The sequence below is a fragment of the Astatotilapia calliptera genome, chromosome 18 (assembly GCF_964374335.1).
Source record: "Astatotilapia calliptera chromosome 18, fAstCal68.1, whole genome shotgun sequence".
Taxonomy (NCBI): Eukaryota; Metazoa; Chordata; class Actinopteri; order Cichliformes; family Cichlidae; genus Astatotilapia; species Astatotilapia calliptera.
In genome coordinates this window covers 15,969,120-15,984,651 of record NC_137439.1, presented here as the reverse complement: position 1 = coordinate 15,984,651, position 15,532 = coordinate 15,969,120, and the positions used below count along the sequence as shown (strand labels likewise).

General features: G+C 41.3%; 1 protein-coding gene across 7 annotated transcripts in view; it reads left to right on the top strand.

The window, feature by feature from the left end:
- Positions 1 to 1,984: 1,984 nt before the first annotated feature.
- The window catches only part of mib1 (MIB E3 ubiquitin protein ligase 1), a 59,024-nt gene continuing 45,476 nt past the window's right edge, over positions 1,985 to 15,532 (top strand). For 6 of the 7 annotated variants that reach the window (XM_080292241.1, XM_080292239.1, XM_080292238.1 and 3 more), the window contains exons 1-4: positions 1,985 to 2,857; positions 3,633 to 3,804; positions 10,972 to 11,101; positions 15,212 to 15,316. In XM_080292241.1, the coding sequence (XP_080148367.1) occupies positions 2,629 to 2,857; positions 3,633 to 3,804; positions 10,972 to 11,101; positions 15,212 to 15,316 (636 nt within the window). In that variant the 5' untranslated portion in view covers positions 1,985 to 2,628. The remainder of the gene's footprint in view (positions 2,858 to 3,632; positions 3,805 to 10,971; positions 11,102 to 15,211; positions 15,317 to 15,532) is intronic. The other variant, XM_080292237.1, reaches the window with a different exon arrangement.

Below are 15,532 nucleotides of genomic sequence, written 5' to 3'. Positions count from 1 at the left end.
CTCTCGGGACCCAAGAGAGCAATCATTTAAAGAATTGTTCTTTCACTTGGAGTGTAAATAAAAAGGAACAAAATCTCCAGTACAAACAAATGTTAGATCACCATGAAAATAGCTAGCGCGCTAATAACACGAGAGACGTTTTTGGGATAAAGTAGAACATATTCATATGAGAATTAGTCCTTTCAATTTTTAAACAGACAATTAAAAAATAATCTAATCTCACATTTTAAAATGTAATCTGGGGTGATTAAAGTTTAATAGTTTGACAATCTGGTACATAATTTTGTATACAAGGAAAACACAAGCTGATGAGTACCTGTAAGGCTGAAACTGCTTACAATGAATATGGAAGTTACCTTAAATATGTTCTAGTGTAGGTAAATGTAGTTTAACATTTTTTATTGGTGAGCTTAGTTTTCATTCAGTAATTCTTCACTATCCTATCAATATATTTGGTATTTGACTGTACAGAAAGAAAAACTCTAAAAATCATAATAAATAAATGGACAATCAATATGTGTCTTGATAACTACAGTATATATTATTACTCAGTTGAAACAATTAAAAAAGGTGCCCTCTGACTTACCCATTCATGACTTATGCATTTTCTGTGTGTTGGATCCCATTTTGTTCTAAATTCGTGTCAATTCATATGGCTGCAAAAAGCCCACCAAAAATCAAAAAACTGAAAGAACTGTGGTCTTGTATGTGGAAGTCAGGAGAGGCGCTAAAGTATGTGAGGGTGGTGCAGGACATGTATGGAGACAGTGAGTGTCCTGTGCAGTAGAAATAACAGATGTGGTCAAGTAGGAGTCTCAGTACATTATGTTTGCAAATGACACTGTGATCTGTAGTGAGAGTAGGGAGCAGGTGGAAGAGAACTGGGAGAGGTATAGGTACCGGAGAGAAGATGACTGAAAGTCAGTAGAAGCAAGACTGAATACATGTGTGTGAACAGGAGGGAGACAGGTGGAAATCTGAACGTGCATGAAGGTAAATGACAACCATCCAAAGCAATAGACAGCACAAGAGAGTCGAAGAAGAGAGTGCAGACAGGGTGGAGTGGGTGGAGACGAGTGTCCGGGGTGATTTGTGACAGAAGGGTAGTAGCAAGAGTGAAAGAAGTTTTACAATATGGTAGTGAGACCTATGATGTTTGGTTTGGAGACTGGGAGGCTAACAAAAAGGCAGGAGGCAGAGCTGGAGGTTAGAGCGTTCAAGATGTTAATGGATGGACAGGATTGGTAATTTGAGTACTTCAGAGGGACATCTCAGGATGAACAATGTGGAGACAAAGTTAGAGAAACAAAGAGGCTGAGATAGTGTGGACATGTGCAGGGGAGAAACAGCGAAGGAGGACATCCAGAGAGTTTGTGTAACAGATGAGGATTAAAGAGATGTGAAATGAAGGCAGAAATCCAATAAAGGAAGAAGCTGAAAGATACTACTACTACTACTACTACTAATAATAACGATGATCATGATCGTCATTATGATTATAAGTATTGTTGTTGTTCTTTACTAGTGAAATCACTTAAATTAGAATGTGGGAGAGTTTAAATTGTCATTCTGATTGGAAAATTAGTGAAGCAATTAAATGGCACTATATAAATGTTCATCACCAAAAGATTTAAAACCCTGATATTATAATATGTATCAAAATGATTGCCATGTATTAAAATTATTTTAGTAAAAATAATAATGTACAAAATGAAACCAACACGAAAACAAAATAAATAAAAACGAGGAATAATCACAATAAAAATAAAATAGAAAATTAAGAAAAAATTAATAGTTAAAGAAAAACACGTTAAGAGCATAAAAAAACGTAAAAAAACCCAAACAAACAAAAACCGTGTAATAATCGGTAATACATGTATTATGAGTTGGCGATGGTCCATATGCTCGAGCGTATTACAGGTGCGCATGCGCAATGGCTGGACTCGCTTGTTTTCCAAGCCTCGCGTCTTCGTGCTTTATCGTCCAGCTCCGGAGCTAGTTGTTGCTTGTCTGAGCGGTGATTGACTATAATGGCGACGCGATTATTCTGAGAGTAGTCTATGGCACCGTCTCTAGGTGATAAAGGATACATGTCGGAGGGTTTTTTCTGCATCGCAGACTATAATAATAAGGACAAGCAACATCGAAAAGGAGCACATTCACTCCAGCCACAGGGAGCCAGGAGAGCTTTATCCTGCTAGCTGCGATAGCTAGCAACTCCGCTCACTAGCCTGCTAAGTTGAAGAGGTGGGATTCAAGTGTGTGGACTGGAGGAGAGGGACTGGCAGTTTGCTGAGTACTGAGATCTATCTGCTCTAGGTGTTGGCTACTTTGGGGTATTAACTTCCTCACTGCCAGAGGCAACACTTGGACGCCACTGGCTCGAGGTTGATGCTAGCTTGTTGTAATAGTTTTTGGGAGAGGATCCAGAATCCTTCTTGGGCAGCTAACTACAGCTACACACAGCTAACAGGCTAGCTTTGTGGATTGTTCCAGTCGCCTTCCTGTTAGGACTTGCTCTCGCTTGCGTTTGGAAACTCTCTACCAGTGCACACATAGTTGGCTAGCAAAGAGTGCTAGCTTGGTAACTTTTAAGGATTGTTGTACCTTTGCGACATCTTTTCTTAAATGACCACCGGCAGGAATAACCGAGCCATGATGGAAGGAGTTGGAGCAAGAGTGGTTCGCGGACCTGACTGGAAGTGGGGGAAGCAGGATGGAGGAGAGGGTCATGTCGGCACCGTTAGGAGTTTTGAAAGTCCAGAGGAGGTGGTGGTTGTCTGGGATAACGGGACGGCTGCCAACTACCGTTGTTCTGGAGCTTATGACGTGAGGATATTAGACAGTGCTCCAACAGGTAACTTCACTTCCGCTGCCTGCTTCTGCTCGCACTTTCAGGCTGAGTTTTAGTCTCATGGAAGTGGCTTACAGTGTAACAGAGGGGTGCTCCGTTTGCAAGCTACGGGACTTTTTAAAATGTATTCATTTTTTTTGGCTTAACTTGGGAGCTTTTTACAGTGTTTCTCAGAAGCAACTTACTTACAAATATTTTAAGAATATATAATAAGGTCACCATTTGAGACGAACTGCCCCATTTATATTTATATCCTGTCTGTACACAGGCAGTGAAAGCTTTGTATAGAAGGTATGAAAATAAGTCACTGTCGTAAACATATCATGACTCTGAACTTCACACTGCTTGGATAAACTTTTGTACTAATTATGTAAATGATTAGAAGCATGATGTGATTTTAAGGACCAATAGCAATACATGTCAATCCAATTACTTCGTTCAGTACACGTCCCATTGACAGACATCCCATATCCGCCCCCTGGTTAGTCACTGGATAAGGAGCAGTTTCCTGCAGTAATTTACACTGTTGATCAACCTGTAAGGACATGCTGAAGGGGAAAAGATTTTAAGGAGCTGTAAAGGAAAAACAAATCCAACTGCCAGTATATTAATAAATCTGTTATCTTGCTCTTTTAATAGTATGAAGAATATGTCTCTTTTTGAACTGATAGCATGCACATTGTTGGTAGCAAGGTGCTGCTAAGTTGTTGCAGTAACATTACCGATGTGTACTGTGCACATTATTATGTTTAAATTACGACTAATTCTGCTCCCTCAGGCATCAAGCATGATGGAACCATGTGTGACACCTGCCGTCAACAGCCCATCATTGGTATTCGCTGGAAATGTGCAGAGTGCACCAATTACGACCTCTGCACAACCTGTTACCATGGAGACAAGCATCACCTGAGACACCGGTTCTACAGGATCACCACCCCAGGCAGCGAGAGGTTAGTTAATATTTATATAAAATTCTAGATTGCCATGTGAACAGAGGCGAAAAATCACATGAGGCAAAAGTGTGTGACATTTTATTCCCTGCTCTCTCATCTGTATGCAGCGATCGGCCCTTTACTACAGCTGTTTTCTAGTGTAATCTAACAATATTTGCTCTTATTGTTCCTCATCGTAGACCCAACAATTATAAAGTAGACATAGAGTAGACAGGTAATCCCTGTATTTAATTGTGATTGGCTGGTCTCCCCCTTTACACACTCTGTGTAGCTGTGTGTGTATGATATTTGTGGGTCTTTTGTGCACCCTGCATTTTAGGCAGACTGTGTCTATCTCTATGCTCCCAGCCCTCAGTTGCCTGGCAACAACTCAGCCTCACCTTAAGATCAGTCAGACCTTTTCAAAAATCATATTAGTGCAGTGTTTCCCATTTAGAGAACATATAATCTTTTTTTGTCTCCTGGAGGATGCATGCAGCTTCTTTTTCTTGTGTACTAGTAGTTGTCAGTTCAAGTGATTAGTCGACTAGTTTTTACAAATTTATGGTATTGTTTTCACGATTTAAAATATACCTTTAGGCAAAACTATAGAGTTTTTGTCCATTTGATTTCAAAATGTATTTAAGGTTTAATTAAGCACTAGTAATAGAATCAAGTGATTTCCCTTTAGTGCAAGGTCAGATCCCCTTGGGTCTCTATGAAAAAAAACTGCTTGAGATGGTGTCAGCGCATTATAGAGTAATGAAAAATATTTTATAAGTTGGCAAACAAAACAACACACCTGCCAACAACAGTTTGTGATGGTGTTAAGTGGGAAATGTTAGGCGTTTTACTTTTTTGAAGTTTAGACAAAGTATTGCTGCAGAGTTTGTCTTTATTCCATTGAAATGTGATAGTACTGAATTATTATAAAGTATGTTTTGAATTAAGATTTCAGAACTTTTTCAGATTGATTTTTATAGACACATTGTGCACATGAGGAATAGCAGTTTGTTAGGTATTTGACACCTTACATTAAATTAATAAAATAGAAATATACACTTATTATAAATGCTTCAGGATGTGAAAAAATAACATTAGGCATGTAAAATCCAGTGTTTTCACATTATTTAGTTTTCAGAGAGTGACTCTACAACACTTTATATTAGGGCTGTTAGATATAACGATATATATCGGATGACGATATAAAAACATCTATCGTTTCATTTTACGCTATCGTTTGTTTCGTGGTGTCACAAAATAAACTGTTTACGGCAATTTTTTTTCATCATTTTGATGGTCACTGTAGTGGCTATATTAATTTCTTAAAGTACTCTCTTTCTCTTGTATTTAATATAACCACACTACAGACGGACAAGCGCCTGTTTTTATGCGTTGTCGTTAGCAACAACAACGTTAAAACCACCGCATGTCCGCTTTTTTATTTTCCATATAAACCTTTCACAATAAAGCTCAAGATCCTGTTGAGACTTTTCAAAATAAACTGAATCACGTGAAAGAGTATGCAGAGTGTTTACGGATGAAAAGCAAAAAAGAGCCGTCAGGCTTTTTCCTGCAGCACACTGTGTAATAAATACAAAGAAAACTGCGGTCGTTACAACTTATGTCTAAAAATATATAGTTTCATACATCGTTAAAACACTCGACTGGCATGACGCCCAGCTGGAAACACTTCACGCAAGTCGAGCTGCCCGAGATTCACAGAATTTACAGAAAATGTTACATTTTTGTGATTTATATCGTTATCTGGACGATAGATGTCTTATATCGGGATATGAGATTTTGGTCATATCACACAGCCCTACTTTATATTGTTATCAGTATTTACCTGAAGTTGATGTTGACAGTCAGATTGAATTGTGTCACTGTGTGCCCCATTGTTTTTGTTTTTGGGCTTTATTGTCTGTTGAAAGCTAATTTTATTGTCTGAAAATACCTTTTAAAAAATTCTAGAGAGATGGGTAAGATCATGTAACTCACAATTTTGGTTTTACTGTAAAGGAAGTGGTAGGATTACAGTAAAGACTCTTCAAGAAGTACTGACACTGTCAGCAACCTTAGCTAATGTTACAAAAACATCTTTTATTTGTCATGAATCCTTCACAAGGAACTGCGTGCATTAAACAGCTGACAGCAGGAGCATATGACATCTGATGCGATCAGTCTTTTCTGTCTTATTCACCAAAATCAAATTAATGTGCCAAATCGCCTGTTTACAGGTGACATGGTTTATGTGGGAAAACGAATTTTGTTTTTATATCCTTTATCTGAATTCCTGCTTTGATAAATTTTTCAGAAGTTGAAAGTAGGGCTGGGCCATATTATACCGTTCACGGTAATACCGGTATAATGTTAGGCAACGATAGGAAAATGAAATATCGCGATAGAATATGAGTAAAACGCGCATGCGCAGTGCCTTTGTTTTCATACGCACATGGCCGATTGTTGAGTGAAACAGATGAACCAGAATTGGTTTGTAAAAATGGTGCAACTTCAGTGATGTGGAACTGGTTTGGTGTTTGTCCGTCAGATACACAACAAAGCACATTTTTTTGCAGAACATGCAAGCGGCCGTCGTTATTGTCGTATTTGTCGGACTAAGATGCTCTTAAATCTGGGAGTAATCTGGGTCCTAAACTCAGTACACTTCAGGTCAAACAAACACTGCAGCATCACTTAGAGTTAAAAACTGTCTAAATTCTTTCATCTTTAATAAAACGATCAGCATTGCTGCTTTACCAGGTGTAACAATTCAGTTTAACTTCCAGGCATCCATGAAAACAAAATTTATTACATTTAACGGAGTTAGAAGTTAGCAGGAAGCTAGCGGAAGTTAGCTCGCTAGTTTCGCTAGTTACCTAAGCATGATATAGCATGTTCTGACTGAGAGATTTCTGAAAAAATTCAAAGCAAGAAGAATGAGTTTAATAAAGTTTGATTTATCTAACTGCTTTGTTTAGCTCAATGTGCCTTATGGTCCAAAAAATACGTACTGCACACTACAGTTTAATGTTGCAAAGCACCTCTTTTTAACTTCAGTGGATATTATATATGGTTATGCTCAGGATATGTCAGCCCATTTCTACTGGAAATGCCTTTTGGTTAAACTTTCAGCAAGGAATTTGCATTTGCACTGTTACATTTTTATAAAGCTTTAATGTACATAAAAACCAGCTTCTTGTTTAAGTGAAAATTAATGGAAGGTTGTCTTTTTGCGCTAGTAATGTTGTGGAGTTGTATTTTGTCTCGCATCAATTATATCGTCAGTTATATCGTTATCGCAAATTTTCAAATGTATATCGTGATAAATATTTTTGGCCATATCGCCCTGCTCTAGTTGAAAGTAGAAACTTTGTTACTAAATAATTCACACACAGGTAAGATCAGGTCAGATTGAAGAAAAGAATTTTACTCTGCCTTGCCCTCTATCAGAGAATCTTAAAGTTTTATAGACTAAGTGCCAACATATGTTTGAGAGCAAAAAAGTGTACCTGAACAGTCTGAGTAATATCCTGCAGGATTTTCCATTGATTTATAGTTTTGTATTTTTTTTTTTAGTGTTAGAGAGGTTTTCTCTGCTATGACAACAAGAACAGAAGAGTTGAAATGGAAGAGAAATTCTCTTCTGGTCTCACCCCGAGCTGCCGGATCACAGTTGCTCATGGGCTGAGCTTAAAGTTATCAGGGGGCTCCTCTCTGTGCTGTAGATGAAGAGTAAGGATGCTTATTTTGTTGGAAGAGTATTTACTACGCTGCTGACGTCGACTGAGAAAATTGTCAGGCGGTGGAAGGAATACTTCGAGGACCTCCTTAATCCCACTGACACGTCTTCCGAGGAGGAAGCAGAGTCTGGGGATGAGGGGAATGACCCGCCAATTTCCGGGGGCGAGGTCACTGAGGCAGTTAAACAACTCCTTGGTGGCAGAGCCCCTGGTGTTGATGAGGTCCGCCCCGAGTTCCTGAAGGCTCTGGACGTTGTAGGGCTGTCCTGGTTGACACGCCTCTGCAATGTTGCGTGGAGATCAGGGGCAGTACCTGTGGACTGGCAGACCGGGGTGGTGGTCCCCATCTTCAAGAAAGGGGACCGGAGGGTGTGTTCCAACTACAGGGGGATCACACTCCTCAGCCTCCCTGGGAAAGTCTATGCCAGGGTGCTGGAAAGGAGAGTTCGTCCGTTAGTCGAACCTCGGATACAGGAGGAACAATGCGGTTTTCGTCCTGGTCGCGGAACACTGGACCAGCTCTTTATCCTCTCCAGGATACTTGAGGGTGCATGGGAGTTTGCCCAACCAGTCTACATGTGTTTTGTGGACTTGGAGAAGGCATTCGACCGTGTCCCTCGGGGTGTCCTGTGGGAGGTGTTGCGGGAATATGGGGTGTCTGGCCCATTGCTACGGGCCATTCGATCCCTATACAACCGTTGCAAGAGCTTGGTTCGCATTGCCGGCAATAAGTCGGACTCGTTCCCGGTGGGTGATGGGCTCCGCCAGGGCTGCCCTTTGTCTCCGGTTCTGTTCATAATTTTTATGGACAGGATTTCTAGGCGCAGCCAAGTGGCGGAGGGCTTTCGCTTTGGTGGCCTCAGAATCTCATCTCTGATTTTTGCAGATGATGTGGTTCTGTTGGCTTCATCGGGTGAGGGCCTCCAGCTCGCACTGGAGCGGTTCGCAGCCGAGTGTGAAGCAGCGGGAATGAGGATCAGCACCTCCAAATCTGAGGCCATGGTTCTCAGCCGGAAAAGGGTGGAGTGCCCACTCCGGGTCAGGGATGAGTTCCTGCCCCAAGTGGAGGAGTTCAAGTATCTCGGGGTCTTGTTCGCGAGTGATGGGAGAAGGGAGCCGGAGATCGACAGACGGATTGGGGCTGCAGCTGCAGTAATGCGGACGCTGCACCGGTCCGTCGTGGTGAAGAGGGAGCTGAGTGTAAAAGCGAAGCTCTCAATTTACCGGTCGATCTACGTCCCTACCCTCACCTATGGCCACGAGCTGTGGGTAGTGACCGAAAGAACGAGATCGCGGATACAAGCGGCAGAAATGAGCTTCCTCCGAAGGGTGGCTGGCCTCTCCCTTAGAGACAGGGTGAGAAGTTCGGCCATCCGGGAGGGGCTCAGAGTAGAGCAGCTGCTGCTCCACATCGAAAGGAGCCAGCTGAGGTGGTTCGGGCATCTGACAAGGATGCCTCCTGGGCGCCTCCTGGGTGAGGTGTTCCAGGCATGTCCCACCGGGAGGAGGCCCCGGGGCAGACCCAGGACACGCTGGAGAGATTATATCTCTCGGCTGGCCTGGGAACGCCTTGGTATTCCCCCGGATAAGCTGGAGGAGGTGGCTGGGGAGAGGGAGGTCTGGGCCTCTTTGCTTAGGCTGCTGCCCCCGCGACCCGGCCCCGGACAAAGCGGATGAAAATGGATGGATGGAGTATTTACTTCCTAAATTGCACAACCAGCACTTGACTGTGATTCCACTTATACCGTCAGTACTCTGATGCATCCATTTCAGGCCTATATTAGCTAAACACCGTAGTTTAGTAAATGAACACATGGTCCAACAGCTGGCAGACTTTTCAACTGCATTTCCCCTGAGACAGACATTGCATAATGTACAATGGGTGCTTGAGGACTCCCTGACTCACACTGCTCCTACTGCATGGAGGAGTGTTTTGTTACACCACATTAGATTCTCTCAGTAACTGCTGAGGAGGGAGTGGTTAGAGGCCACAAGCTGTTTGCATTGGTTAGACCTACACTGTCCAGCTGCTGTGCCTACCAAGACTCATATGGTCTTTGATTGTTAGAGCTCTGTCTGAGGTTTTATTTGCCAATATCTATTAATTTGTTTTCCTTATAGCTATGCTGGTGTTTTGAGCATGCCTCAGAGCATTGTAATGGTGTGTTTGAGTACTTCTTACTTTTCATTTGCTGTGCCAAAAATTTAGTGTCTGATTTTGAGTGCATAAAAACTTTTTGTGTTCTAGAGAGCTAATCGCTATTCACTGTGACATTGTGTGTTTGTGATTTTAAAAAATACCTGAGAAGATGGTAGTAGGAAGGGCAGCTGTCACAGTGCTGCTGTGGTTAGCCCTGCTGCCTCACAGCTAAAAGGTTCTGGGTTGTTTGGCGCATCACTGTGTGGAGGTTGTATGCTCTCCCTGTGCCTGTGTGGGTTTCCTCTGGGGACTACAGCTTCCTCCCACACTGCAAAAAACATGCATGTTAGTTTGACTGGTAATTCTAAATTGTGTTAAATACATGAAGTTCAGTAAAGCTCTGTTTGAATGCATTTGTGTTTTTGGCTGTAGTGTAAAGTTCCTTGAGTGGTCAGTAAGACTAGAAAATAAAATCAATTCCAGTCCCTTTCTAACTGCTTTAGCTGGGAATTTGCGATGTAACATATGGCGTACCCTACGGTATACCCTACACACCTCCCTAGAAGTTAACTACACATCAGGTCGATGTGGCCTGCAGCTATTGATTCTATCGATTCGTCCTCTACATTTCCAGCTACTTTTTTGCCAAAGTTTAAAAATTTATCAGTGAGAGAATAACAATTATTGTCTCAAAATAAAGAATAATAATCATAGCATCAATATAAGGACTCATAAACGTCAGCAGATTCCTGGAGGGAGATTGCCAAAACTATCGGAATGAATGTGAAGGATTTTACAAAGAAGTGGGGAAATAAGAGCTGGGACCCAGAAGGGAAAAAAGTCCCAGCATTTTATTTATTTCTATTGGATCGCTGGCACTGCGTGTAAAACACCAGGATATGATCACACGGTAAATACTGGCGACAACGTCAAACACTTCCATAGGTTACATTACAGGCTCTACAAAATTGCCAGCAAAAGTCTGTATCCAGCCTAACTGTGACAGAAGTCTTTTGTTTATTATCTTTTACTTCAATCAAACACGAGGTGCTGAGTGACAAAAGAGGATGGTAACAGCGTCCCATGTACTGAAAGTGAAGTTGGACAGAAGGCACACAGTTAAGGACGAGCTGTGGCTGGAGGAATAGTGGCATATAATTTAGTAATTATTGTACAACAGGCACGCCTCTGCAGTATTTACACATAATTAAAATGCATGTGAGTTGATCCACCTAAACACAGTTTGCTTGTCCAAATAAACAATAATGGTCTACATTTATAAAACGTATTTTGTCTTGACAGAGTACTTTTGGAGTCACGTCGCAAGTCAAAGAAAATCACAGCCAGAGGAATCTTTGCTGGTGGTCGGGTTGTGAGAGGAGTCGACTGGCAGTGGGAAGACCAGGATGGAGGGAATGGGAGGAGAGGAAAGGTAAGGGAAGCTGCCAGAAAAATTGGAGTTTCTAACTGTGCCTTTTTTCCCCTTCCCTCCCCAAGCCAAAAGCAAGCAATGTACCAATTTTCTAGAATGGCAAAGCGATGTGCTTTCAGTGCCTACTAACTATTCCTAACTTTACGGAGAAGGACAGATGAGCAATTTTATAAATAAAATTATAAATAAAATTGCTCATCTGAGAGCTCATCTGGGTCCCAGTCACTTGGTAACAATGGTAATAAAAAGACAGGAAATTTGTCTCCACTAAATCCTGTTTCACAAGTGAGCTTTGTTTGTTCAGATAAATATGCATGATTATTAATGGGTAGCGTTGAGAAATGCAGGCAAAACTGTCTCTGCCTTATTTTAAAGTTGTACAACTAAAAGGATTATAAATCCTTGGAGGTAATACAGGCCTAGCAAACCTGCCAGAGAAATCTCAAAGATCTTTTTCACAAAAAATCCTAGGCAGGAAAAAAAACAATCTTACATCCCAGGATATGGTTTGGTTGAAAAACAAAGCACAGTAGCCTGAAACAAAACAGGAAGTTCACTGCTTGACTCAACATGTTAGGAGCGTAACACAAAGAGATCAGTCCATTACTGCTCCTTCTATACTTTTAAGTTTCTGTGGACAGCAAAAGGAAATTTAAAAAGCAAAATTAGAAAACAAGGTGACAATTGATTGTAAAGATTGAGCTGCATTTTCCATAAGAACTGACTTGAATCAAGATGAAACCAAGGCTCACTGCACCAGCATAAGGTGTGACAGCAGGTCTGAGGATTTTATCCTGGTGTGTAACAGCAGTCAGGGTACCGTTAGCTTACATATGGAGATCTGTGGAATCTGCCCGTCGCTGACCCACTGCCAAACCGGTCATACTGGATGATGTTGCAGGCCAGTGTAACATTTGCCTGGGTGTCTCCAGACTCTTTAATGTCGGTCACATGTGCTCGGTGTAAACCTGATCTCATCTGTAGCGAGAACTGGGTGCCTGTGGTGGACCTGTCAGTTCTGATGTTCTCTGGTGAATGCCAGTTGAGTTGCACAGCATGGGCCTGTGAGCACTAAGGTGTCCCAAGGATGCTGGAACACCTTCATATGTCCCAACGTTATGTGTTTGCGTCACTTGGTCAGAAACGTGCATGTGAATAACCTGCTGGAGATCATTTTGTAGCACTCTGGCAGTGCTTCTTCTGTTCCTCCTCACACAACCAAGCCAATACAGATTCTGTTGCTGGGTTCATGCCCTTCCAGAGCCCAGTCCAGTTCCCCCCATGTAATGGGGGTATTGTTACAGCACTTTTGGATGAGGTATCCTGGAAGAGCTGGACTACCTGTGCTGCAGGTGTTCTCTGATGCTACCTGATGTAACAAGGAAACAAAAAGCAAAGCTAAAGAAAAATAAGTGAGCAGGGTTAAGGAAAGAGTATTATATGTCTGCCATGTTTAAAACTCCATTCTCTACAATGTGATGACTGGGTGTTTCCTTAATGTTTTTTTGAGCAGTGCACATCTACATGTATCCCTTCAGCATTTTTCCAAATGTTTTTTATCAGAAGTCATGTTGGTGTTATCTCACATCGCAGGTTTTCTGCATGTTGTGCGGGCCTGTTGTGGTAACCACAGGGGGAGGAAGAGGCGTGGATGTGCACAATACGGCCATAATCAAGAGCAGACATAATTGTACAGTTGTCTTCACGAGTAGAAAATGAGAAACAGGATTTGTTTCTATACAAAAATCCAACTTTACCCTTCAATTTAGTTGTCAGGTCCTCCACACAGGACTGGTAATAACCTTGTGTGCGTCACTGAAACGCCTGTTTTCCTCCCCTTAGGTTCACGCTGCTGATTCCTGTTCATCTTTTCTGTGATTATAAACACTTTTTCTTTGCTGCAGGTTATTCTAGCCTTAAATATGTCATTAGAAAGTAATGCGATGTCTGATGAGGTTGAATTTGTTTAGCCCAGTCTATTTAGATTTATGCTCTTGCTGTGCTGTAAAGTGCGTGTATTTTGACTCTGGTCCAGTCCCCAGAGTATTCAATTTAAGAGTCCCTCTAGGCAATTTAAGACTTCATTTTGCTGTGTTATTTAATGGCATATCTCATTACAGTTTTATGATGCTGTAAGCAGTATGCTCTCCAGAAAACCACTATTACATGTCCTCCAGCTTAGATATTCTGTTAGGTTAGCATGAATATTACCTCCTAAGGCCCATTAATCAATTAACACTGGAAGGGGGCTGAACATAATTTAATAGTTTGTTTTCTGTATTTACTTAAGGCACAGCCTTTAATTAAAGAAATAATTTATTCCTCCACAGCATCTCCTCGGCGATATGAAAGCTCTGAGCTGCTTCTGATGAGGAGAGAATTGTCTTGTAAAAATCCTTATTTCTTTCAAAGCAGAATGGATTTTGAAGTCCAATATTCATAGCTTATTGCTTTTTTATTTTTATTTTTTATGCCTGTAACGCATCATTTTAGTTAGCTTACAGCTAAAAGTCATGTTCTCATAACAAATGTATATGTATAGCATTATTGATGGTTTAATCCAGTGAATACTAAATCAAAAAAAGGATCTTTAAAGACGCTGTTGGGGTCTTTAGTGATAGTTTTATCATTACACTGGACCTACAAGCTAGTCAAGAATAGCCTGACTGATTTCCACTCACTCCCCTCTAATTATAAAACTTGGATCCACACACTGAGAAGTTTAGCGCAGCCAGCTACTTGGAGTTTATTAATATTTTAATAGTGCATCACCACAAGAACAAGAACAGCCTTCTCTCTGGGAACGAATGGCACTTGGCGTTATTATATTTATCATGTACAAATATATGTTTTTTTTTTTTTTTTTATATCTCTGTGTAAACGAGGGTCTGGTAGTGGTGGGAGTGTCTTTGTAAGGCAGTTTCTTGTATGTTTCCAAAGTGTGTAAAAACAAGCAAGTGGGAACTTGGGACATGGTGTCAGATGACACTTTGTTACAACTGTGTAATGGTGCTTTAATATCAGTGTACTGATGCTCAGGGATTTATAGAGATTTAAAAATAAATAACTCCAATAAGAAAAGCAACAACACATGATACTTGATTTTTTTTTTTTTAGTTAAAACCTCACTCGTGTTTTTTATAAACGTGCTTTGTCTGCACTTTGGCTAAACGACGCCTATTTTTTCTTTCTTTTTAAACAAACACTATTTGTTTATTTGTTTTCATTAAAATACCCTTGGAGGTTGCACAGGTCTAAATAACTGTGGAAACAATAAAAGGTTTAGCATTGACTGTGAAAATGCAAATTCAGGAAGAACAAAATCATAATCTAATTGTGACCCAACACATCAACACCTAATTGGGTTTGTGCTTGATTAGTCCCACCCCTAATATTTCTTAGTGTTTAGGGAATAAGCTTTCCTTTAAAAACTCAGTAACTGGACAACTTGCAGAGAATGTGAAACAACGTAGTACTGTGCAAGAGTCTTGGGGAGATTCACATTACCCTTCAGTTGATACACTTTACTGAAGCCTCATCAGAAATGATCTCATTGGAAGGGTGGCTGTCAAGAAGCCATTCTTAAGTAGGGGAAACAGGAAGAAGAGGCTGAGGTATGCCAAATTAAACAAGAACTAGATTGCAAATCAGAGGGAACAGATCTCATGGAGTTATGAATCCAAATTTTAAGTCTTTGGTTCAAGTTGTCTACAGCCGTCTGTAAAACACGGTGGAGGCTCTGTCAAGGTTTGGGACTCTCTCTATCAACCCACTGTGCACTACCATCTGCAAAGCAACATATTGGCAATGGCTTCATTTTTCAGCAGCAAAAACATACTTGCTTAGAAAAACACTCAGAGGAACACTTTCAGTAATGGATGGGCCTCCTCAGAGCCTGGACCTCCATATTATTAGAGCAGTGTGGGCTCATCTTGACAAAGAACTGAGCAAAAGGGAGCCAAAACCCAGAGAAGAGCTTTGGTGTTTTACAAACCTTTGCTGTATATTCCTTGTATGTTTGCTGTTTTATTTTCATGTAATTCAGATTAAAACACCCTGCTTTTAATGTGTCCTCTGCTGTTTCTCATCTTCTCCCTCCTCTCTCTACAGGTAACAGAGATCCAGGACTGGAGTGCGGCCAGCCCTCACAGCGCTGCCTACGTATTGTGGGACAACGGGGCCAAGAACCTGTACAGAGTTGGCTTTGAGGGAATGGTGAGCAAACTTCTAGTATGAACCTCATGCTCACTAACTCCCTCACACAGACGGATTCACACAAAAGATCAGCTGTCAGTTGGCTTTTGTATCTAACCGTGGAGCTGAGGCTCTTTCTTTTACTGCCAGGCCTTTGTGAGAGACATGCAGCCAGCGTGAGTACGGCACTATTGTCCAGGCAGCTGGAAGGGGGAGGTATCTGCATGATAAAGGCAA